Source organism: Mirounga angustirostris, unplaced genomic scaffold, assembly GCF_029215605.1.
Source record: "Mirounga angustirostris isolate CCGP_5_RB_7025 unplaced genomic scaffold, mMirAng1.0.hap1 SCAF_6, whole genome shotgun sequence".
Taxonomy (NCBI): Eukaryota; Metazoa; Chordata; class Mammalia; order Carnivora; family Phocidae; genus Mirounga; species Mirounga angustirostris.
This window is the reverse complement of record NW_026991714.1, coordinates 37,296,350-37,314,306: the sequence shown is the minus strand read 5'-3', so window position 1 is coordinate 37,314,306 and position 17,957 is coordinate 37,296,350. Positions and strand designations below refer to the sequence as shown.

Here is a 17,957-nt window from a genome sequence, read left to right as displayed (position 1 = left end):
AGATGGTGGTGGAAGTGGACCATTGTGATAGCAATGGAAGCAGAATGACATAGTCAGATTTGGGTTATATTTTAAAGATAGAACCTAAAGGATTTGCTAATAAATTTGGATGTGGAGTATGAGAGAAGTAAGGGAGTCAAGAAAGACTCCAAGGTCTGAGGAGTTATAATGATGAGGCTGTCATATACTGAAATGGGAAAAATTTTTAGAGGGGCAGGTTTGTGGTGAAGATTAAATCTCTCTTTGGCCCTAAGTACAGACTCTAAAACTGTCCATCCCAGTGGAGGTGACCAGGAGGTAATGGGATTTATATTATCTGAAGTTCAGGGGCAGGGTGGAGGGGTAGGAGGTAGTCTTTAGCATATAGCTGATAATGGAAGCCATGGGATTATATCACCTCACTCAGGAAAGGTATTGAGGGTGAGAAGAAAATTTATTACCATTTATTACCAACCCCAAGGAATACCAGAAATTAAAGTATGGATAAAAGAGATAAATATGAAGAGATTGAGAAGGACCAGCCCGAGGAAGGACAAAAACCAGGAGTATGCCTTCGGGAGAGAGTTTCAAAGACAGAATGGTTAGCCGTGTCAGATGCATTTGGTACCTTAAGGATCAAAATATTAATAACATAAGCATGATATGTATGACTGCAGAGAGAAAACCAGGGAGTCAATACTCTGACCTCATTTTTTTCCCTCCCATCTCCTGGGGCTCTCCGCTTTGGCCAGACTTAAATAGAGGCCCAATAGCAAGGGAGTTTGTTGATGTAAGCCACCCCTGGATGTTGAAATCCTCTCATATATTAACACTAACAGTTACTTCACAATGGCGAAACAGTGCTCTGCAGAGTATAAATTAGCTTTTGGCATATATGCAGTAAATTATGATTGACAGTTTTTTTGTTCTCTATCATCACAAAGCTATGCTGTAGAAGAAAAGATTTTGTTTGTGTAGCTCCAATGTTGACAGCAAAAGATTCATTGGAGTTAATCCTCATGGAGTTCCAGCTGTGTAGGCAGTAAAAAAAAGGCACTGCTACCCAAAGTTCAGAACCCCTCCACATACAGTCTATTCACATCCAGATCTTGACTTAATGGTGAAGGAAATAATTAAAATTGTAAATATAATTAAATTGTAGCCATTGAGTATGTGCATATGTAGGTGTATGTGTACCCGTAATATATATCTTTTTAGCATGTTGTGAGAAAGAATAGACAGCAAATACGACTTTGCTTTCTACTGTGCCTTTTAAAGGCATTTTCTACTGGCAGCATGTAGCTTTATACTCACCGAAAAACTAATGTTAAGATAAATGCTTTTGGAAAAAAAACTATTGAATTTAATTGGGTTAGCTCTAGTATAATTATCTTTAATGTCATAAACATAACATTAGCATACTATTTGTTTTTAAATGGTCATGTTGCTAATTGAATCACTTTTTTTTTTTAACCCAGGCACCCTAATTGAATCACTTTTAAATGTGAAATATTATCAAGGATGACCATCAGAAATCTGTCCCTAACGATTCCTTTTCTGTCCAGGTTTAGCCACACCAGTGGACTTGAAACTGAAGTTAATCCCCATCCTCCAGCACATGCACCATGATGCAATCCTGGCATCCAGCGCACGGCAGCTTTTACAGCAACTGGTCACATCCTACCCCTCCACCAAAATGGTGATTGTTTCTTTGCACACCTTTACTCTGCTTGCAGCTTCATCTTTGGTTGATACACCTAAGCAGGTAATTTAAATTTTCTTTAAACTGCCTTTTCTTCAGTAAATTTGCATATTAAGTATAAACTAAAAAAAAATAAATAACCAAAATTTTGATGATATTAAGGTCCCTTCTCTGATAAAGATCACTTTTATTTCCTTTTTCCTTTCCTTATTTGCTTTTTTCTTTTCTGTATTCACAGTCCTAATTCTTGGGAGCCTTTTAGGAATATGGCGTGGAGGTGGGGGTACATGGCAGAGTGTGGGGTTGGCAGGAGAGAAAAGAAAGAGTTGAATATTCAGAGCTGGGTCCCACGCTAGAACCTTACAAGTTAAGGGATAAGTATATTTTTGTGAATGATGAGAAAGTGGCCCAAACATGAACACATAGCTAATTAACTGGGCTGCAATTGGAAGTGAGTTCTGTCTCAAATCTAAAAGTTTGACTAAATTATACTACACATGGTAATTTCAGTGACAGTGTTGTTCACGAATGACTTATTTCTTTCATAGATTCAGCTTCTATTGCAGTATTTGAAGAATGACCCTAGGAAAGCAGTAAAGAGACTTGCTATTCAAGATCTGAAATTACTTGCCAATAAAACACCACACACTTGGAGTAGGGAAAACATTCAGGTATGTAGAATTTTGAACATTAATATTTTATAGAGAAAAATAATGCAACATTGTAAAAAATCATTTTACGTTACATTTTTGTATCCTCTGTCATCTTTTAGATGTTTGAATATGAAAAAAATTTACGGGTATTGTTGATATTTGTGGTAGATGTTGTTTTTTCAAGTGGCAAGGTAAATACATAAAACTTTTATCCTTTCATGTTTCAGGTTCTTTTAGTGAGTTAGACTTGCCTCTCAATTTCTTGTGAATTTTCCCATAGCAGCACTAAGGCTGATTGAGAAGCCCAGTAAAATCATTTATTTAATTCCGGTCTCCTTTACTCACTTTAGGGAGAACAGTTGGTGTTGACTGTGATTTATTAGGGAGAAAGTGCTAGAAGTGTAACTCAGCAAAGTATATTTTTCCTTTTCATGGAGAGGAAGGACATTCTTAAGTTTCCTTTTGTAAATTCAAGAGCAGGTCTCAAATCTCTAGACTTTTTTTTTTTTTAAGATTTTATTTATTTATTTGACAGAGAGAGACACAGCGAGAGAGGGAACACAAGCAGGGAGAGTGGGAGAGGGAGAAGCAGGCTTCCCGCTGAGCAGGGAGCCCGATGCAGGGCTCAATCCCAGGACCCTGGGATCATGACCTGAGCCGAAGGTAGACGCTTAACGACTGAGCCACCCAGGCGCCCCTCAATCTCTAGACTTTTAATGTGGCATCTTTTATAGCATTTTTTTAGGTTAAGTTAATGTTTTATATTTGTTTTTTCTTAAAATGGAACCTATTTGTTTATTCATTACTGTTAACAAATGTACCATTTTCTAAAAAATGCTCTTTAAAGTGAATTGGAAGATTGTTAGAATTTGATGTTTATTTTCAGGGATTTTATTACCTCTTGGTGTCATCGTAGCTACCGTGCAACAAAAACCTTTGAATTTCAGATTATAAAACTAAGCTGCTGTGTTAATTGGTTTTTTGTTTGCAATTTTCTAAACACTTTTCAGTGTATTGTGATTGATAGTCACAAATATCCCAAGAGATAAGGGCAGTTGTTAGTATTTGCATTTATAGTAGATGAACAAATTAGGGTTCAGAGAGACTTAATGTGCTTAAGAGAGCTTCCTAAGAGGACTTAAGAGAGCTCTGTCCTCTAATGCTTTTTCTACTAAATAATACTGTCTTTCCGAGAAGAGAATGTACTCAGTCAGCCACCAAAGGGAACCAAACCTGGTGAAGGCACTGGATCATCCCTTCTCATTTTTCTCTTTACTGTATGATAGATCACACACACATAAAAGTATGTAAAATATTTAATAGTTTAAATAATTGTAAATGAACACAAGGTAGCCACCATCTAGCTAGAAACAGAACAACACCGCAGGCTCACAGAAGCCTGCCACCTTCCTTGGCACGGTCCTCCCTGATCAGAATCGTAAAGCCAACCCAAAGGAAACCACTATTTTGACTTCTGTGATGATCATTTTTTCACTCTTTATTGTTTTACCACCTATATATGTTTCCCTAAAAATTAATGTTTACTTTTTGTTTTTATTTCTTGTGCTTAACATTATAATGATGAGACTCATACATGTGGTCGCATGTTTTTTCCTTTAATTGCTGTGTAGTATTCCATTATTATATAGAATGGACCACAGTTTCCTTGCTGTTGATGGGTTTTTCCAACTTGCAGCTCTTGCAAATAGTGCTGCTTTGAGCATTCTTCAATTTATCTCCTGGCACTTACGTGCTATGTGCAGGAGTTTCTTTATATACTTAAGAGTGAAATGGCTGACGTACAGAATATGTATATTTTCAGCTTTACTGGGTAATGTCAAACTGTGTTCCAAAGTGATTGAACCAATTTACATTCTAAATAGAGAATGCCCATTGATCTCTACATCTTTAGATTACATTTTTACCAGTTTAGAAGTTGTAGTTTTAATTTCTATTTCCTTGATTACTAAAGAAGTTGAACATCCTTTTAATGTGTTTATTGACCATTGGGATTTCCTTTTTTGACATGGCTATTCAAGTCTTATTTTTCTGTTGATTTGTAGTCATTCTTTGTATATTCTGGGTACTTGTACTTTATTGGCCATTGGCATTCTATATAAATTTCAGAAGCAGCTGATCAAGTTTCACTTTAAAAAAAAGTTGGAAAAAAAGTTGATAACTTCATTGGGATTCCATTGAATGGAAAGATCAATTTGTAACAAGTTGATATTTTTACACTGTTAAGTCTTCTAATGCATGAACATGCTGTATCTTTTCATTTCTTTAGATCTCTGTACTGCATTTTTTGCCTTTATCTCTTTTGTCTGATGTTAATGTAGCTACTTCAGTTTTCTCCTGGATGTGTCTATGTGATAGATTATCATCGTTTTAGGGGCACCTGGGTGGCTCAGTCGGTTAAACATCTGCCTTCGGCTCAGGTCATGGTCTCGGGGTCCTGGGATCAAGCCCCACATCAGACTTCCTGCTCGGCGGGGAGTCTGCTCCCTCTGCGTCTCCCCCCACTCATGCTCTCTCTCTCTTTCTCTCAAATAAATAAATAAAATCTTAAAAAAGAAAAAAAGATTATCACCGTTTTACTTTTTCTTTAATGCATCTTTTTTTTTCTTAAAGATTTTTTTTTTTTTTTAATCTGACAGAGAGACAGCAAAAGAGGGAACACAAGTAGGGGGAGTGGGAGAGGGAGAAGCAGGCTTCCTGCTGAGCGGGGAGCCCGATGCAGGGCTCGATCCCAGGACCCTGGGATCATGACCTGAGCTGAAGGGAGACACTTAAGGACTGAGCCACCCAGGCGCCCCTCTTTAATGCATCTTTATGTTTGAGTTATGTCCTATGTCAATTCTGCTGCAAAGACCTTACAATACACTGCTCATTTATATTCCTCTAAGCTTATGCATTGTTATCATGTGTCTTAATTCTATCTTATCAAACAATTTTGTTTTATAAATTCGTTGATCGTTTGGACCTTCCACTGTTTTTGCTCTTCTTGCATCTCAGGCTTTCTCTCGGGGATACTTTTTCTTCTGTCTTTGGAAAGTCCTTTAGTGAGGGTCTATGGTGGTAAGCTCTCCCAGTATTTACTTGTCTTAAAATGTCTTCATTTTGCCCTCACCCTTGAAAGACACTTTCTCTGGGAATAGAATGCCCAGGACATCGAGGCTACCATTTACTGTCTACTGATTTCCATTATTACTGCTGAGAATAGCAGTACTCTTCTGAAAGAATTTCTTTTCCTGCTTTAAAATTTTTCTCTTTAATTTGATGTTCTGTACTATGAACCATCTGATTATAGATCTCTTTTTAAACTGTCTAGACTATTGGTTTTCTTGAATCGTAAGATTGGTCCTTTTCAGCAGTTCTGGGAAATTGTCAGCCATAATTTTTTCAGATATTGCCTTTCCTCCTGGATCTCCACTTAAAATATATATTAGCCCTTATATCAATCCCCCATGTTCCTTATATTCTTTTTCCATCTCTTTATCTCTTTGTGCTGTGTTGTGAATAATTTCTCCTGTTTTAGTTCAATAATTATTTCTCCAGCTTATCTAAAGTCTTTCCAGATATGTCTCTGCTCTCGATTTCTATTGGCCCTCTTTTGTAGTACTCTTTTTCCTTATATAGTTGGCTGTTTTTTACCTTGAGCTACTCATTTTTCTTGGAAAAGTGTGTGTGGGAATTCTCTGAAGAATTTCTCTATAGAAGGTTTGGATTTGCTTCTGCTGGGTGGAGAGGCTGGGTAGTGATATATGCTGTGGAGAAAAAGTCAAGGAATAGGATTAGTGAGTGTGCAAGATGGAGGTTGCAGTGTTGCGTAGGGTGGTCAGGGAAGCTCTTCACTAAAGTTGGCACTTGATCAAGGACGTAAAGGAGGGACCACCAACTTCATGAGCCTCTGAAAGAAGAGCATTACCAGCAGAGAGAACAGCAAGAAAGGTCCTGAGGTGAGAGCATTCATGAGTGTGAGGTCACTGTGACTATAAGTAGGGGGCGCTGAGTCAGAGATGCTGTAGGATGGATGGAGCAGGTTGCACATCATTTAGGGCCTGTGAGTCCTTTGTAAGGACATTAGCACAGGCCATTATTCTTTCTAAATTGAAATATATTTGACATATAATACTGTGTACAGCATGTTGATATGAGACATATATTGTAATATGATTGCCATTGTAGTGATAATTAGTACCCCATCACATTGTGTAATTATTATTTCTTAATTTTAGTGGTAGGACTAATTAAGTTCTAGAGTCTTAGCAAGTTTGATGATTATCATACAATATTGTTGTCCATATTCACTATACTATACATTAGATCTCCAGGACTTACTACTTGTAAGTTCGTACCCTTAAACATCTGTCCTATCCCCCCATCCCAAGTCAGACAGAAAAAGACAAATACTGTATGATATCACCTGTGGAATCTGAAAAGGCCAAACTTATGAAAACAGTAAAATAGTGGTTACCAGGGTTGGGGGTCTGGGGGGCAGGGGACATTAGCATACTTGTTCTAAAAAATTCTCTCTGACTTCAGTGTACTGAGACTAGATTGTAGGGACATAAGGGCAGAAGCAGGGAAAAACATTTAGGAGGTGACTATATAAATACTCCAATTAGAAAATACTATGGCTCTCTGAACCCAGGGGAACAGTGAAGATAGCAGGGAGAAGTGGTAATATTCTGGATATATTTTAAAGGCAAAGCTGACAGATTTACTGGCAAATTATTCATAGAGTATAAGAGAAAGAAAGGATGATTTCAAGGTTTTTGACTTCAACAAATTTACTTGGAATGGGTAAGACTCTGGGAGGCTTATTTCTTGAAGATCAGGGGTTCAGTTCTGACCAAGTAAAGTTTACGGTGTCATACATCCAAGTGGAGTTGTCAAGGAGTTGGAGTTTAATGAACAGATCTAGATGAAGTTGTAAATATGAGAGTCATCAGTTTATAGATGGTATTTAAAATCATGAGACTGGATGAGTCACCTAAGGAGAGAGAATAAATGAGAAGATTCAGGGAATGATGAAATGAGAAATAACCAGCAAAACAGCCTGATAAGCAGCCAGTGAGGTAGGAGATAAACCCAGATAGTTTTATAGGAAGATGGCTGCAGTCCACTGTGTGAGATACTGCCCTGTATTTGTATTCTCCAAGAGATGAGGACTGATAATTCGCCTTTGCATTTAGCAAAGTGAAGTCGTTGATGACCTGCATAAAAACAATTTTATTGGATCACTGTGAGTACAAGAGTGATTGGAAAAACAGGAGAAATATCAGAGACAGTAAATATAGAAAGTGTTTTTAAAGGAGTTCTGCTTTACAACATAAGTCAGTCAGAGAAAGACAAATATCATATGATTTCACTCATGTGGAATTTAAGAAACAAAACAAATGATCATGCGGGGGGAAAAGGGGAGAGGCAAATCAAGAAACACTCTTAACTATAAAGAACAAACTGATGGGGGCGCCTGGGTGGCTCAGGTCATGATCTCAGGGTCCTGGGATGGGGCCTGCGTCAGGCTCCCTGCTAATAAGCAGGGATTTGCTTCTCTCTCTTCCTCTGCCTCTCCTCCCCCATACCCCGTGACTTGTGTTCACTCTCTCCTCTCTCAGAAATAAATAAATAAAATCTTTGAAAAACAAAACAAAACAAAACAAAACTGATGGTTACCAGGGAGTAGGTGGGAGTGGGTGGGGATGGGTTGAATAGGTGATAGGGATTAAGGAGTGCACTTGCTGTGATGAGCACTGGGTGATGTATGGAAGTCTTGAATCACTAAATTGTACACCTGAAACTGATATTACACTGTAGGTTAACTAACTGGAATTTAAATAAAAACTAATAAATAAAAAATAAAGCAGTTCTACTTTAAAGAGCAAAGAATTGAGATTGTACTGCTAAAGTATATGTTGTCTGTTTGCTTTTTGTTTTTATCATGGGAGGAATTTAAAGAAACATAGAAATACCATTAGACTAGGGAAATAGAGGACTGCCAGATAGCTAAGATATTTGGGTGAAGCAGTGTATATACGTACGGTGTCTGGCATATACATAAAAATGCTTTTTTAAGAGTAGCTCTAATTAAAGGTAACATTATTCTACAGTTTTCCTTCTTGTATACATTGGCAGATTGTAGGGTTGGCGTTGTGCTGTCTTAATAAAATGAATTGGGAGCTTTCTCTTTCTTTCCTCTGGAATGGTGAATAGCTATGACATCGAAATTTTCTGTCTCCTAAAGATACTGCTTAAAAGGTGTTATAAGTCCATCTGAACCTGGAACTTTCTCCAGGGATAGTATTTTGAGAATATTTCCAATTACTTACATGGATGTTGCCCTATTAAAATTTTTCTACCTCTTCTTGAACCAGTTTTGATAATTATTTTCCATGATAATATTTTCCATTTAATTCACTTCTCAGATTCATTAGTATCGATATTGAGAAACTTTATAATTTTTGGTATTTTTGTATTTGAAATTTTATCTTTATTTTTATTCTTACTGTTTGTGTTTATATCCCCCTTTTCTTAATTAGACTTTGTAGAAGCATGGCTTTCTTATCTTTTTTAAGTGCTTGGAACACTTATTTTTATTCTTGTTTAATAATGAAAACACTTAAGGCTATTAATTTTCCCCTTAGTGCAGATTGCCCACTTTCCATAAATTATGTCTTCTAATGCTCTCATTGCCCTTAACCTGAAATGCATTTTTTTTTAAAGATTTTATTTATTTATTTGATAGAGATAGAGGGGGAGCACAAGCAGGTGGAGTGGCAAGCAGAGGGAGAGGGAGAAGCAGGCTCCCCACTGAGAAAGGAGCCTGACGTGGGGCTCGATCCTAGGACCCTGGGATCATGACCTGAGCCCAAGGCAGCCGCTTAACCAACTGAGCCACCCAGGTGCCCCTTGAAATGCATTTTTTTTTTTTTTTTAAGATTTTATTTATTTGACAGAGAGAGATACAGCGAGAGAGGGAACACAAGCAGGGAGAGTGGGAGAGGGAGAAGCAGGCTTCCCGCCGAGCAGGGAGCCCGATGCGGGGCTCGATCCCAGGACCCTGGGATCATGACCTGAGCCGAAGGCAGATGCTTAACGACTGAGCCACCCAGGTGCCCCCTTGAAATGCATTTTTAAAAAATACTTATTTATTTGAGAGAGACAGAGATAGAGCACAAGTGGGAAGGAGGGGGAGAAGCAGACTCCCCGCTGAGCAGGGAGCCCGAGGCAGGGCTCTATCCTAGGACCCTGGGATCATGACCTGAGCCGAAGGCAGACACTTAACCAACTGAGCCACCCAGGCGCCCCTGAAATGCGTTTTTTAAAAGTCAGGTTTATTGTAGTATAATTTATTTACAGAAACTTTTTTAAGTATACTGGTCAGTGAGTTCTAATAAATGTCTGTAGTTGTGTAACCACCACCACAAATGAGATTTGGGACACTTTCCTCACTTCTGGAGTGAGGAAAATGCCTGTATTCCTTCAGGCTCCTCTGTAGTCAATCTCACAACCACCAATCTGATTTCTATCCCTATAATTTTGCCTTTCTAGAATATAAATGAAATCCTACAGTATGTCGCCTTTTGGGTCTGACTTCTTTTACTTTGCATAATTCTTTGATATTTATCCATGGTGTGCATTAAGCAGTAATTCATTCCTTTTTATTGAGAAGTAGTATCCCAGTGTATGGACATGCCACAGTTTATTTATTCATTCACAAGTTGATGGACACTTGGATTGTTTCCAGTTCTTGATATTATAAATCAAGCTACTATTGTACAGGTCTCTTGGAGACATTTCTTAGGTCAATATGTAGGAGTTGAATTGCTGTGTTGTATGGTAAATGTATTATTAACTTTGTAAGAAAATGCCAAACTGTTTTCCATAATGATTGAACCATTTTACATACTTACCAGCCATGTATAAGAGTTCTAGTTCTCTCTTTTTACTAGCACTTTCTATTATATGACTTTGTAATTTTAGCCATTTTAATAGGTATCGTGATATCTCATCATGGTTTTAATTTGCATTTCCCTATTGTCATTTATATCTCATCTATATCTTATCATCTATATCTCTTCGGTGAAGTGCTTATTCTAATATTTTATGTATTTTTTTTTGTTTTGGTTGTCTTCTTGTTACTGAGTTCTTTATATATTCCTGATACAAATACTTTATCAGCTGTGTATTTTGCAACCATTTCCTATTTTTTTACTTTGATGAAATTTATTTTTTCCTCTTTTAGGGTGTATTTTTTGTGTTTTATCTAGGAAATCTTTACCAAACCCAAGGTCACAAGATTTTGCCATGTGTTTTCTTCTAGAAGTTTTATAGTTGTGATTTTATATTCAACTCTCTGTGATCCATTTTGAGTTGACTGTTGTATATAGTACAAGGTAGGGATTGAGGTGTATTTAGATAGCCAGTTGTTCCAGCACCATTTGTTGAAAAGACTGTCCTTTCTTCATTGAATTACCTTAGCATCTTTGTTGAAAATCATTTGACCATATCTATGTAAGTCTGTTTCTGAGTTCTGTTGTTTCTTTGGTCTATGTGTCTATCCTTAAATGAATAGCACACTTTTTTTTTTTTTTTAAAGTAATCTTTACACCCAGCGTAGGGCTCTAACTCACAACCCTGAGAACGAGTCAGCACGCTCCTCTGACTGAGCCAGCCAGATGCCCGAGTAGCACACTATCTTGATGACTGTAGCTTTATAGTAAGTCTTGGAATCAGATGCTGTGAGTCCTCTACCTTTGTATTTATCAAAATTATTTTGGATGTTCTAGGTTTTTTGCCTTTTCATACAAAGTTTAGAATTAGTTTGTTAGCTTCTGCAAAAAAGCTTGCTAGAATTTTGTTTGGAATTTGTATCTATAGATCAATTTGGAAAAAACTGACATCATAATAGTATTGAGTTTTCTGATCCATGAACATTGTATATATCTCCATTTATTTAGGTCTTCCTCAGTTTCTCATCAGCAGTTTTTAATGTTCAGCATACAACTCTTATACACATTCTGTTAGATTTATTCCTAAGTATTCCGTGGTTGTTAGCAGTATTATAAATGATTGTTTTTTTTAATTTCCAGAAGAGCAATTTTGATTTCTTCTTTGACCCTGAAATTAATTTTTTTCTTCTTTATTCATATACTTTTCCAGTTTTTTTGAGATGTAATTGATACATATCAGTGTATAAGTTTAAGGAATACAGCATAATGGTTTGATTTATATTTATTGTGAAATGACTGCTGCAGTAAGCTTAGTTAGCATCTATCATCTCATATAGATACAATAAAAAGAGAAAAATTTTTCTTATGATGAGAACTCTGATTCACTCTCTTAACTTTCCTATACATCACATAGCAGTGTTAACTGTAGTCACCATGTTGTACATTACATCCCTAGTACTTATTTATCTTGTAACTGGAAATTTCTATTTTTGAAGTGATTAGTTTTTTTAATTCATGGAATTTTTGTTGTTGCCAACCTTTTGTTATTAATTTCTAATTTTAAAGTTTCTTTGTGGCCCAGTATAGGATCATGTCTTATAAATACAGTTGACCTTTGAACAACATGTGTTTGAACTGCATGGATCTACTTCTACATGGATTTTTTTTTTTTTAATAAATACAGTACAATGCTGCAAATGTATTTTCCTTATGATTTTCTTAGTAACACTTTCCTTTCTCTGGCTTAATCTATTATAAGTATGTTATACATATAACTTACAAAATATGTGTTAACCAACTATTTATTTTTAATCAGTAAGGCTTCCAGTCAGCAGTAGGCTATTAGTAATTAAGTTTTAGGGGAGTCCAAAGTTATATACAGATTTTTGACTGTGCAGGGAGTTGGTACCCCAACCCCTGTGTAGTTCACAGGTCAACTGTAGTTCAAAGGTCAGCTATAGTTTGAAGGATTTGAAAAGAAGGTATATTTTCTATATAATTATATCAGGTATGTTTTATGTAATATAATATGTAGATAAATATGTAGTATATAACGTGTTACATAGTATGTGTATGTATTGTTATATTGATATTGTATATAATACCATTTCAATATAAAGCTATATTGAATCTACTGTATTGATGATAGTACTCAAGTATACCATCTTAAATTAGTTTTTTTCTCTTTTTGATTTATGAAGTTTTGTTATTTATTAGCGTCTCACACCAGTTTGTGTCTAGCCATTTTAATTTAAAAATCCTAATGCTCTCTGGTTGCACAATAGAACTCTTACTAATGTGAAGGAATCCTGTCTCCTATTTTAAGCTCTTTGCCTCAGATTCTTTATGTATCATTGACATTGCTACTTGTTTATTTTTGTTCGCATGTATTTACTAGGTCTGCCAATTTTGTGATCCTTAACCTTTCTCTGTCATTTAGGTTTTATCCTTATAAAATAGCATTCAGTTAGATGTACCTCCTTAGACTTAATCTGAGTCTTTTTAAATAGTGTAACGTAACTTATTTGCATTTACTGATATACCTGAGGGTTTTTACTTACTTCTTCCATCTTACTTTATGCTGTTTTTATACATTCTTTTTGTTTCCTTTCTTTCATTACTTCCCTTTGTTACCTTGTTTTCTTTATTCTTTTACTCTGTAGTGAATTAAAAAGATTTTTATATGCTAATTAAACTTTTTTTTTTTTTACTTTACCTTTCTCTATACTCAGTATATATTAATCTAAGAGCTTGTGTATCTCTATTAAAAATGAAAAGTGTGGTCTTTGAAATGTCACAAGTGTTAGTAGGTCTGAATTCTCCTCTTCTGCCCATCACTCCACTTTCCCCCTATGTCTTACTAAAATAATCTGCAATTTGATGATCAGTTGTCTTTTTTTTATGCTATGCAGTGGTTTCTTTTTTGTAATAAATTTTTTCATAATATATGCACTGAACTTCACAACCACATTAACGGTAACTTAAATATTAAATGTTTTGTTGACTTCACAGCTTACTAATTTCTTCATTAAACCCCATCTTCTCTTGAGTTTTTTATTCTGATTTATCTTTCCTGTAACTTTTTTCTTTGGTTAGTTCTAATTGAAAAAAATACATTTTTTAATATTTGTCTGTCTCACAAAGAATTTTTTCATGTGCCTGAAACCTGAGCATATTGATTTTACTTAAATAGATGTGGTCAAATAATCATTACTTAAGAACCTAGATGTATTTTTGAAAATATTGAAATAGAGCAGAGGAAAACAGTGCTAATGATAAAACCTTTACAAGATAATGGTTTGTTGATTTCAAATTTGAATTTAACTCCCAATTACCAAGAGTAATTCTTTTTCTTCTAAGGTTTCCTCCTTTTATCCTTCCGTCTGTCCTTCCTTCCTCTCAGCCAATCTTATCCACCACTGATTGATTTTTGAGTTTTGGAATTTTAAGAGCAATTGTGTCTTTTTCATTGCTACTTTTACTGGTGTGTTGGTAGGTATTATAATTTCCACATGGAATCATACATTCCAGGTTTAAAGGAAATACTTCCATTCTGAATGTTAAAAACCCAAAATGAAGGCCTAATAGAGTATATTATTATTAAAGTAGTTGAAAACAGAATAACTTCATAGGAACAAAAATATTTTCTCATGTTTATAGTTTTGTTTGGATTTTTTTTATGCCTTACTAACATAAATATCCATTTTAGTTGGTGTTAATTTGTATTAATAGTTTACAATATTCCGATGTTGTAATTTTATCTGAAGAAGTTGATTTATACAACCTCTTACAAAGTGAAAGATTATCTGTTCTGGATAATTTCAAAGATATAATTTTATTTTTGGCTTTATATCTCCTGAGAGTTCTGTTTTGTTCCTTACCTAATACTAGGAGGAATGATAAGTTAAGCCTGAGAATTAGTTCTTTTAATCATCTTTTTCTTTGTGGGTTAGTACAATGGAAACATAGAAAAATTAGAGGGGTTATGTCTCTGACAGAGTACTTTTAAACATAACATTTTTCTGTACCTTAAAGACTAAAAGCTTTTTGCTATGCTTTTCTGGAACACATCCCTGGTGGCCAGTCCCATTCTAGGGTAGAGGAGAAGCCCCTATTTAGGAACTGACCCAGAAAACAGTAATTCAGGACAGAGCTTCAGTTGAGCAGTGAGGTAAGCCAGCTGAGAGAGAGAAATTCAGACCACATAGTCAGTGAAGAAGACCGTGGTAGTGAGTGAGAAAGGGGGTTGTGTTTGAAGAGTTAGATTTTTCCTTTTTGTCAATATGAAAAATGGACCTGGTAAGACAGTTTTGTAATAGGTCATGTCCTTGGAACAGAAGGGAGCCACATTTCCTCGTTGAAACAGGATTGACATGCCATCTCTGGGGAACTTTGTGATGTGTTCTGTTAAGCTAACTGATTTGAATTAATGAACCTTGAAATCAGTGTGTATTTACTGAGAGCATTGTAGGTACCCAGTGCTGTGCCGAGTGACAGAAATTAGAAGATAACATGGTCAATAATTTTATCAAAAATTTTTCTAACACTTTTTCTCAAATTTTTAAATGGTAAAATTCTTTTTGCTTTTTAAAAATTATTAATACTCATATAAATGTCTTACACATGCCTTCTCGATTATCCCAAAAGGTGAAATGTCTCTTAATACACAGAGCACTCTATAAGACATAATTTTGAATATGTATAAATACAAGACATAGTCCTTAACTTCTGGGGCTGTTTGGCTGTGGATTTTATTCCTAAACGTAAGCTAATTAACAGCATAAGGCAGGATAATTTAGGCAGTAAGAAGACATAGGTAAATGGCAATGGCTTAAGTATTTGAATAAATAGAAAAGACTTTGGTATTACTTAAACACAATCACTTTTTTAAAAACTGCTTTCTTTTGCACTTCAAAAACAGCATCTGTGTCTGCTTTTATTTCTTTGTCCTTCAATCTTTAATACACTTGCATTTAGATCTGTTTCCCTATCACTTTGGCTTAGGCACTTCAAATGTCACCAGGGTTCTTAATGCTAGATCTGGAGGCTTGTCGGCCTTTGTCTTCTTTACTTTTAGTGTATTTGGCCCTGTCAGCCTTGCCCCTTCCTTGGCTTCTTTGCACTGAACTGTCCTCGCTCATTTTTCCCACTGTCGAAATTGTATCCTCTCTGGATTCTTCACTGCCCCTTTTCTTCCGAATTGCGACTTTGAGTTGAGTCTAGGTGCTTCCTTCCATTTATTCTCTGCCATTCTGATGGCATCCCCTCACATCAGGGTGGGCATTCTCCAGCAATCTAGTCCTTCTCCCCGAGCTTCTGAACTGCTCTTTTTTTTTTTTAGCATTTTATTTTATTTTATTTTTTAATTATTATGTTAATCACCATACATTACATCATTAGTTTTTGATGTAGTGTTCCATGATTCATTGTTTACATATAACACCCAGTGCTCCATGCAGAACGTGCCCCCTTTAATACCCATCACCAGGCTAACCCATCCTCCCACCCCCCTCCCCTCTAGAACCCTCAGTTTGTTTTTCAGAGTCCATCGTCTCTCATGGTTCATCTCCCCCTCCGATTTCCCCCCCTTCATTCTTCCCCTCCTGCTATCTTCTTCTTTTTTTTTTTTAACATATAATGTATTATTTGTTTCAGAGGTACAGATCTGTGATTCAACAGTCTTGCACAATTCACAGCGCTCACCATAGCACATACCCTCCCCAGTGTCTATCACCCAGCCACCCCATCACTCCCACCCCCCACCACTCCAGTAACCCTCAGTTTGTTTCCTGAGATTAAGAATTCCTCATATCAGTGAGGTCATATGATACATGTCTTTCTCTGATTGACTTATTTCGCTCAGCATAACACCCTCCAGTTCCATCCACGTCATTGCAAATGGCAAGATTTCATTCCTTTTGATGGCTGCATAATATTCCATTGTATCTATATACCACATCTTCTTTATCCATTCATCTGTTGATGGACATCTTGGCTCTTTCCATAGTTTGGCAATTGTGGACATTGCTGCTATAAACATCGGGGTGCACGTACCCCTTTGGATCCCTCTATTTGTATCTTTGGGGTAAATACCCAGTAGTGCAATTGCTGGGTCATAGGGTAGCTCTATTTTCAACTTTTTGAGGAACCTCCATACTGTTTTCCAGAGTGGCTGTACCAGCTTGCATTCCCACCAACAGTGTAGGAGGGTTACCCCTTCTCCGCATCCCCACCAACATCTGTCGTTTCCTGATTTGTTAATTTTAGCCATTCTGACTGGTGTGAGGTGATACCTCATTGAGGTTTTGATTTGGATTTCCCTGATGCCAGGCGATGTTGAGCACTTCTTCATGTGTCTGTTGGCCATTTGGATGTCTTCTTTGGAAAAATGTCTGTTCATGTTTTCTGCCCATTTCTTGATTGGATCATTTGTTCTTTGGGTGTTGAGTTTAAGAAGTTCTTTATAGATTTTGGATACTAGCCCTTTATCTGATAGGTCATTTGCAAATACCTTCTCCCATTCTGTCGGTTGTCTTTTGGTATTGTTGACCGTTTCCTTTGCTGTGCAAAAGCTTTTTATCTTGATGAAGTCCCAATAGTTCATTTTTGCCCTTGCTTCCCTTGCCTTTGGCGATGTTTCTAGGAAGAAGTTGCTGCGGCTGAGGTCGAAGAGGTTGCTGCCTGTGTTCTCCTTTAGGATTTTGATGGGCTCCTGTCTCACATTTAGGTCTTTCTTCCATTTTGAGTCTATTTTTGTGTGTGGTGTAAGGAAATGGTCCAGTTTCATTCTTCTGCCTGTGGCTGTCCAATTTTCCCAACACCATTTGTTGAAGAGACTGTCTTTGTTCCATTGGACATTCTTTCCTGCTTTGTCAAAGATTAGTTGACCATAGAGTTGAGGGTCCATTTCTGGGCTCTCTGTTCTGTTCCATTGATCTGTGTGTATGTTTTTGTGCCAGTACCATACTGTCTTGATGATGACAGCTTTGTAATAGAGCTTGAAGTCCGGGATTGTGATGCCGCCAGCTTTGCTTTTCTTTTTCAACATTTCCTCTGGCTATTCGGGGTCTTTTCTGGTTCCATACAAATTTTAGGATTATTTGTTCCATTTCTTTGAAAAAAGTGGATGGTATTTTGATAGGGATTGCATTGAATGTGTTGCTCTAGGTAGCATTGACATCTTCACAGTATTTGTTCTTCCAATCCATGATCATGGAACGTTTTTCCATTTCTTTGTGTCTTCCTCAATTTCTTTCCTGAGTATTGTGTAGTTTTCTGAGTACAGATTCTTTGTCTCTTTGGTTAGATTTATTCCTAGGTATCTTATGGTTTTGGGTGCAATTGTAAATGGGATCGACTCCTTAATTTCTCTTTCTTCTGTCTTGTTGTTGGTGTATAGGAATGCCACTGACTTCTGTGCATTGATTTTATATCCTGCCACTATACTGAATTCCTTTCTGAGTTCTAGCAGTTTTGGGGTGGAGTCTTTTGGGTTTTCCACATAAAGTATCCTATCATCTGCAAAGAGTGAGAGTTTGACTTCTTCTTTGCCGATTTGGATGCCTTTGATTTCTTTTTGTTGTCTGATTGCTGTGGCTAGGACTTCCAATACTATGTTGAATAGCAGTTGTGATAGTGGACATCCCTGCCACGTTCCTGACCTTA

The 17,957-nt window shown here is 36.5% G+C and overlaps 1 protein-coding gene across 4 annotated transcripts in view; it reads left to right on the top strand.

The window, feature by feature from the left end:
- Positions 1-17,957, top strand: part of INTS7 (integrator complex subunit 7) — a 114,305-nt gene that overhangs the window by 26,465 nt on the left and 69,883 nt on the right. For all 4 annotated transcript variants that reach the window (XM_064594140.1, XM_045877175.2, XM_064594139.1 and 1 more), the window contains exons 6-7: positions 1,545-1,744; positions 2,230-2,352. In XM_064594140.1, coding sequence (XP_064450210.1) covers positions 1,545-1,744; positions 2,230-2,352 — 323 coding nt within the window. The remainder of the gene's footprint in view (positions 1-1,544; positions 1,745-2,229; positions 2,353-17,957) is intronic.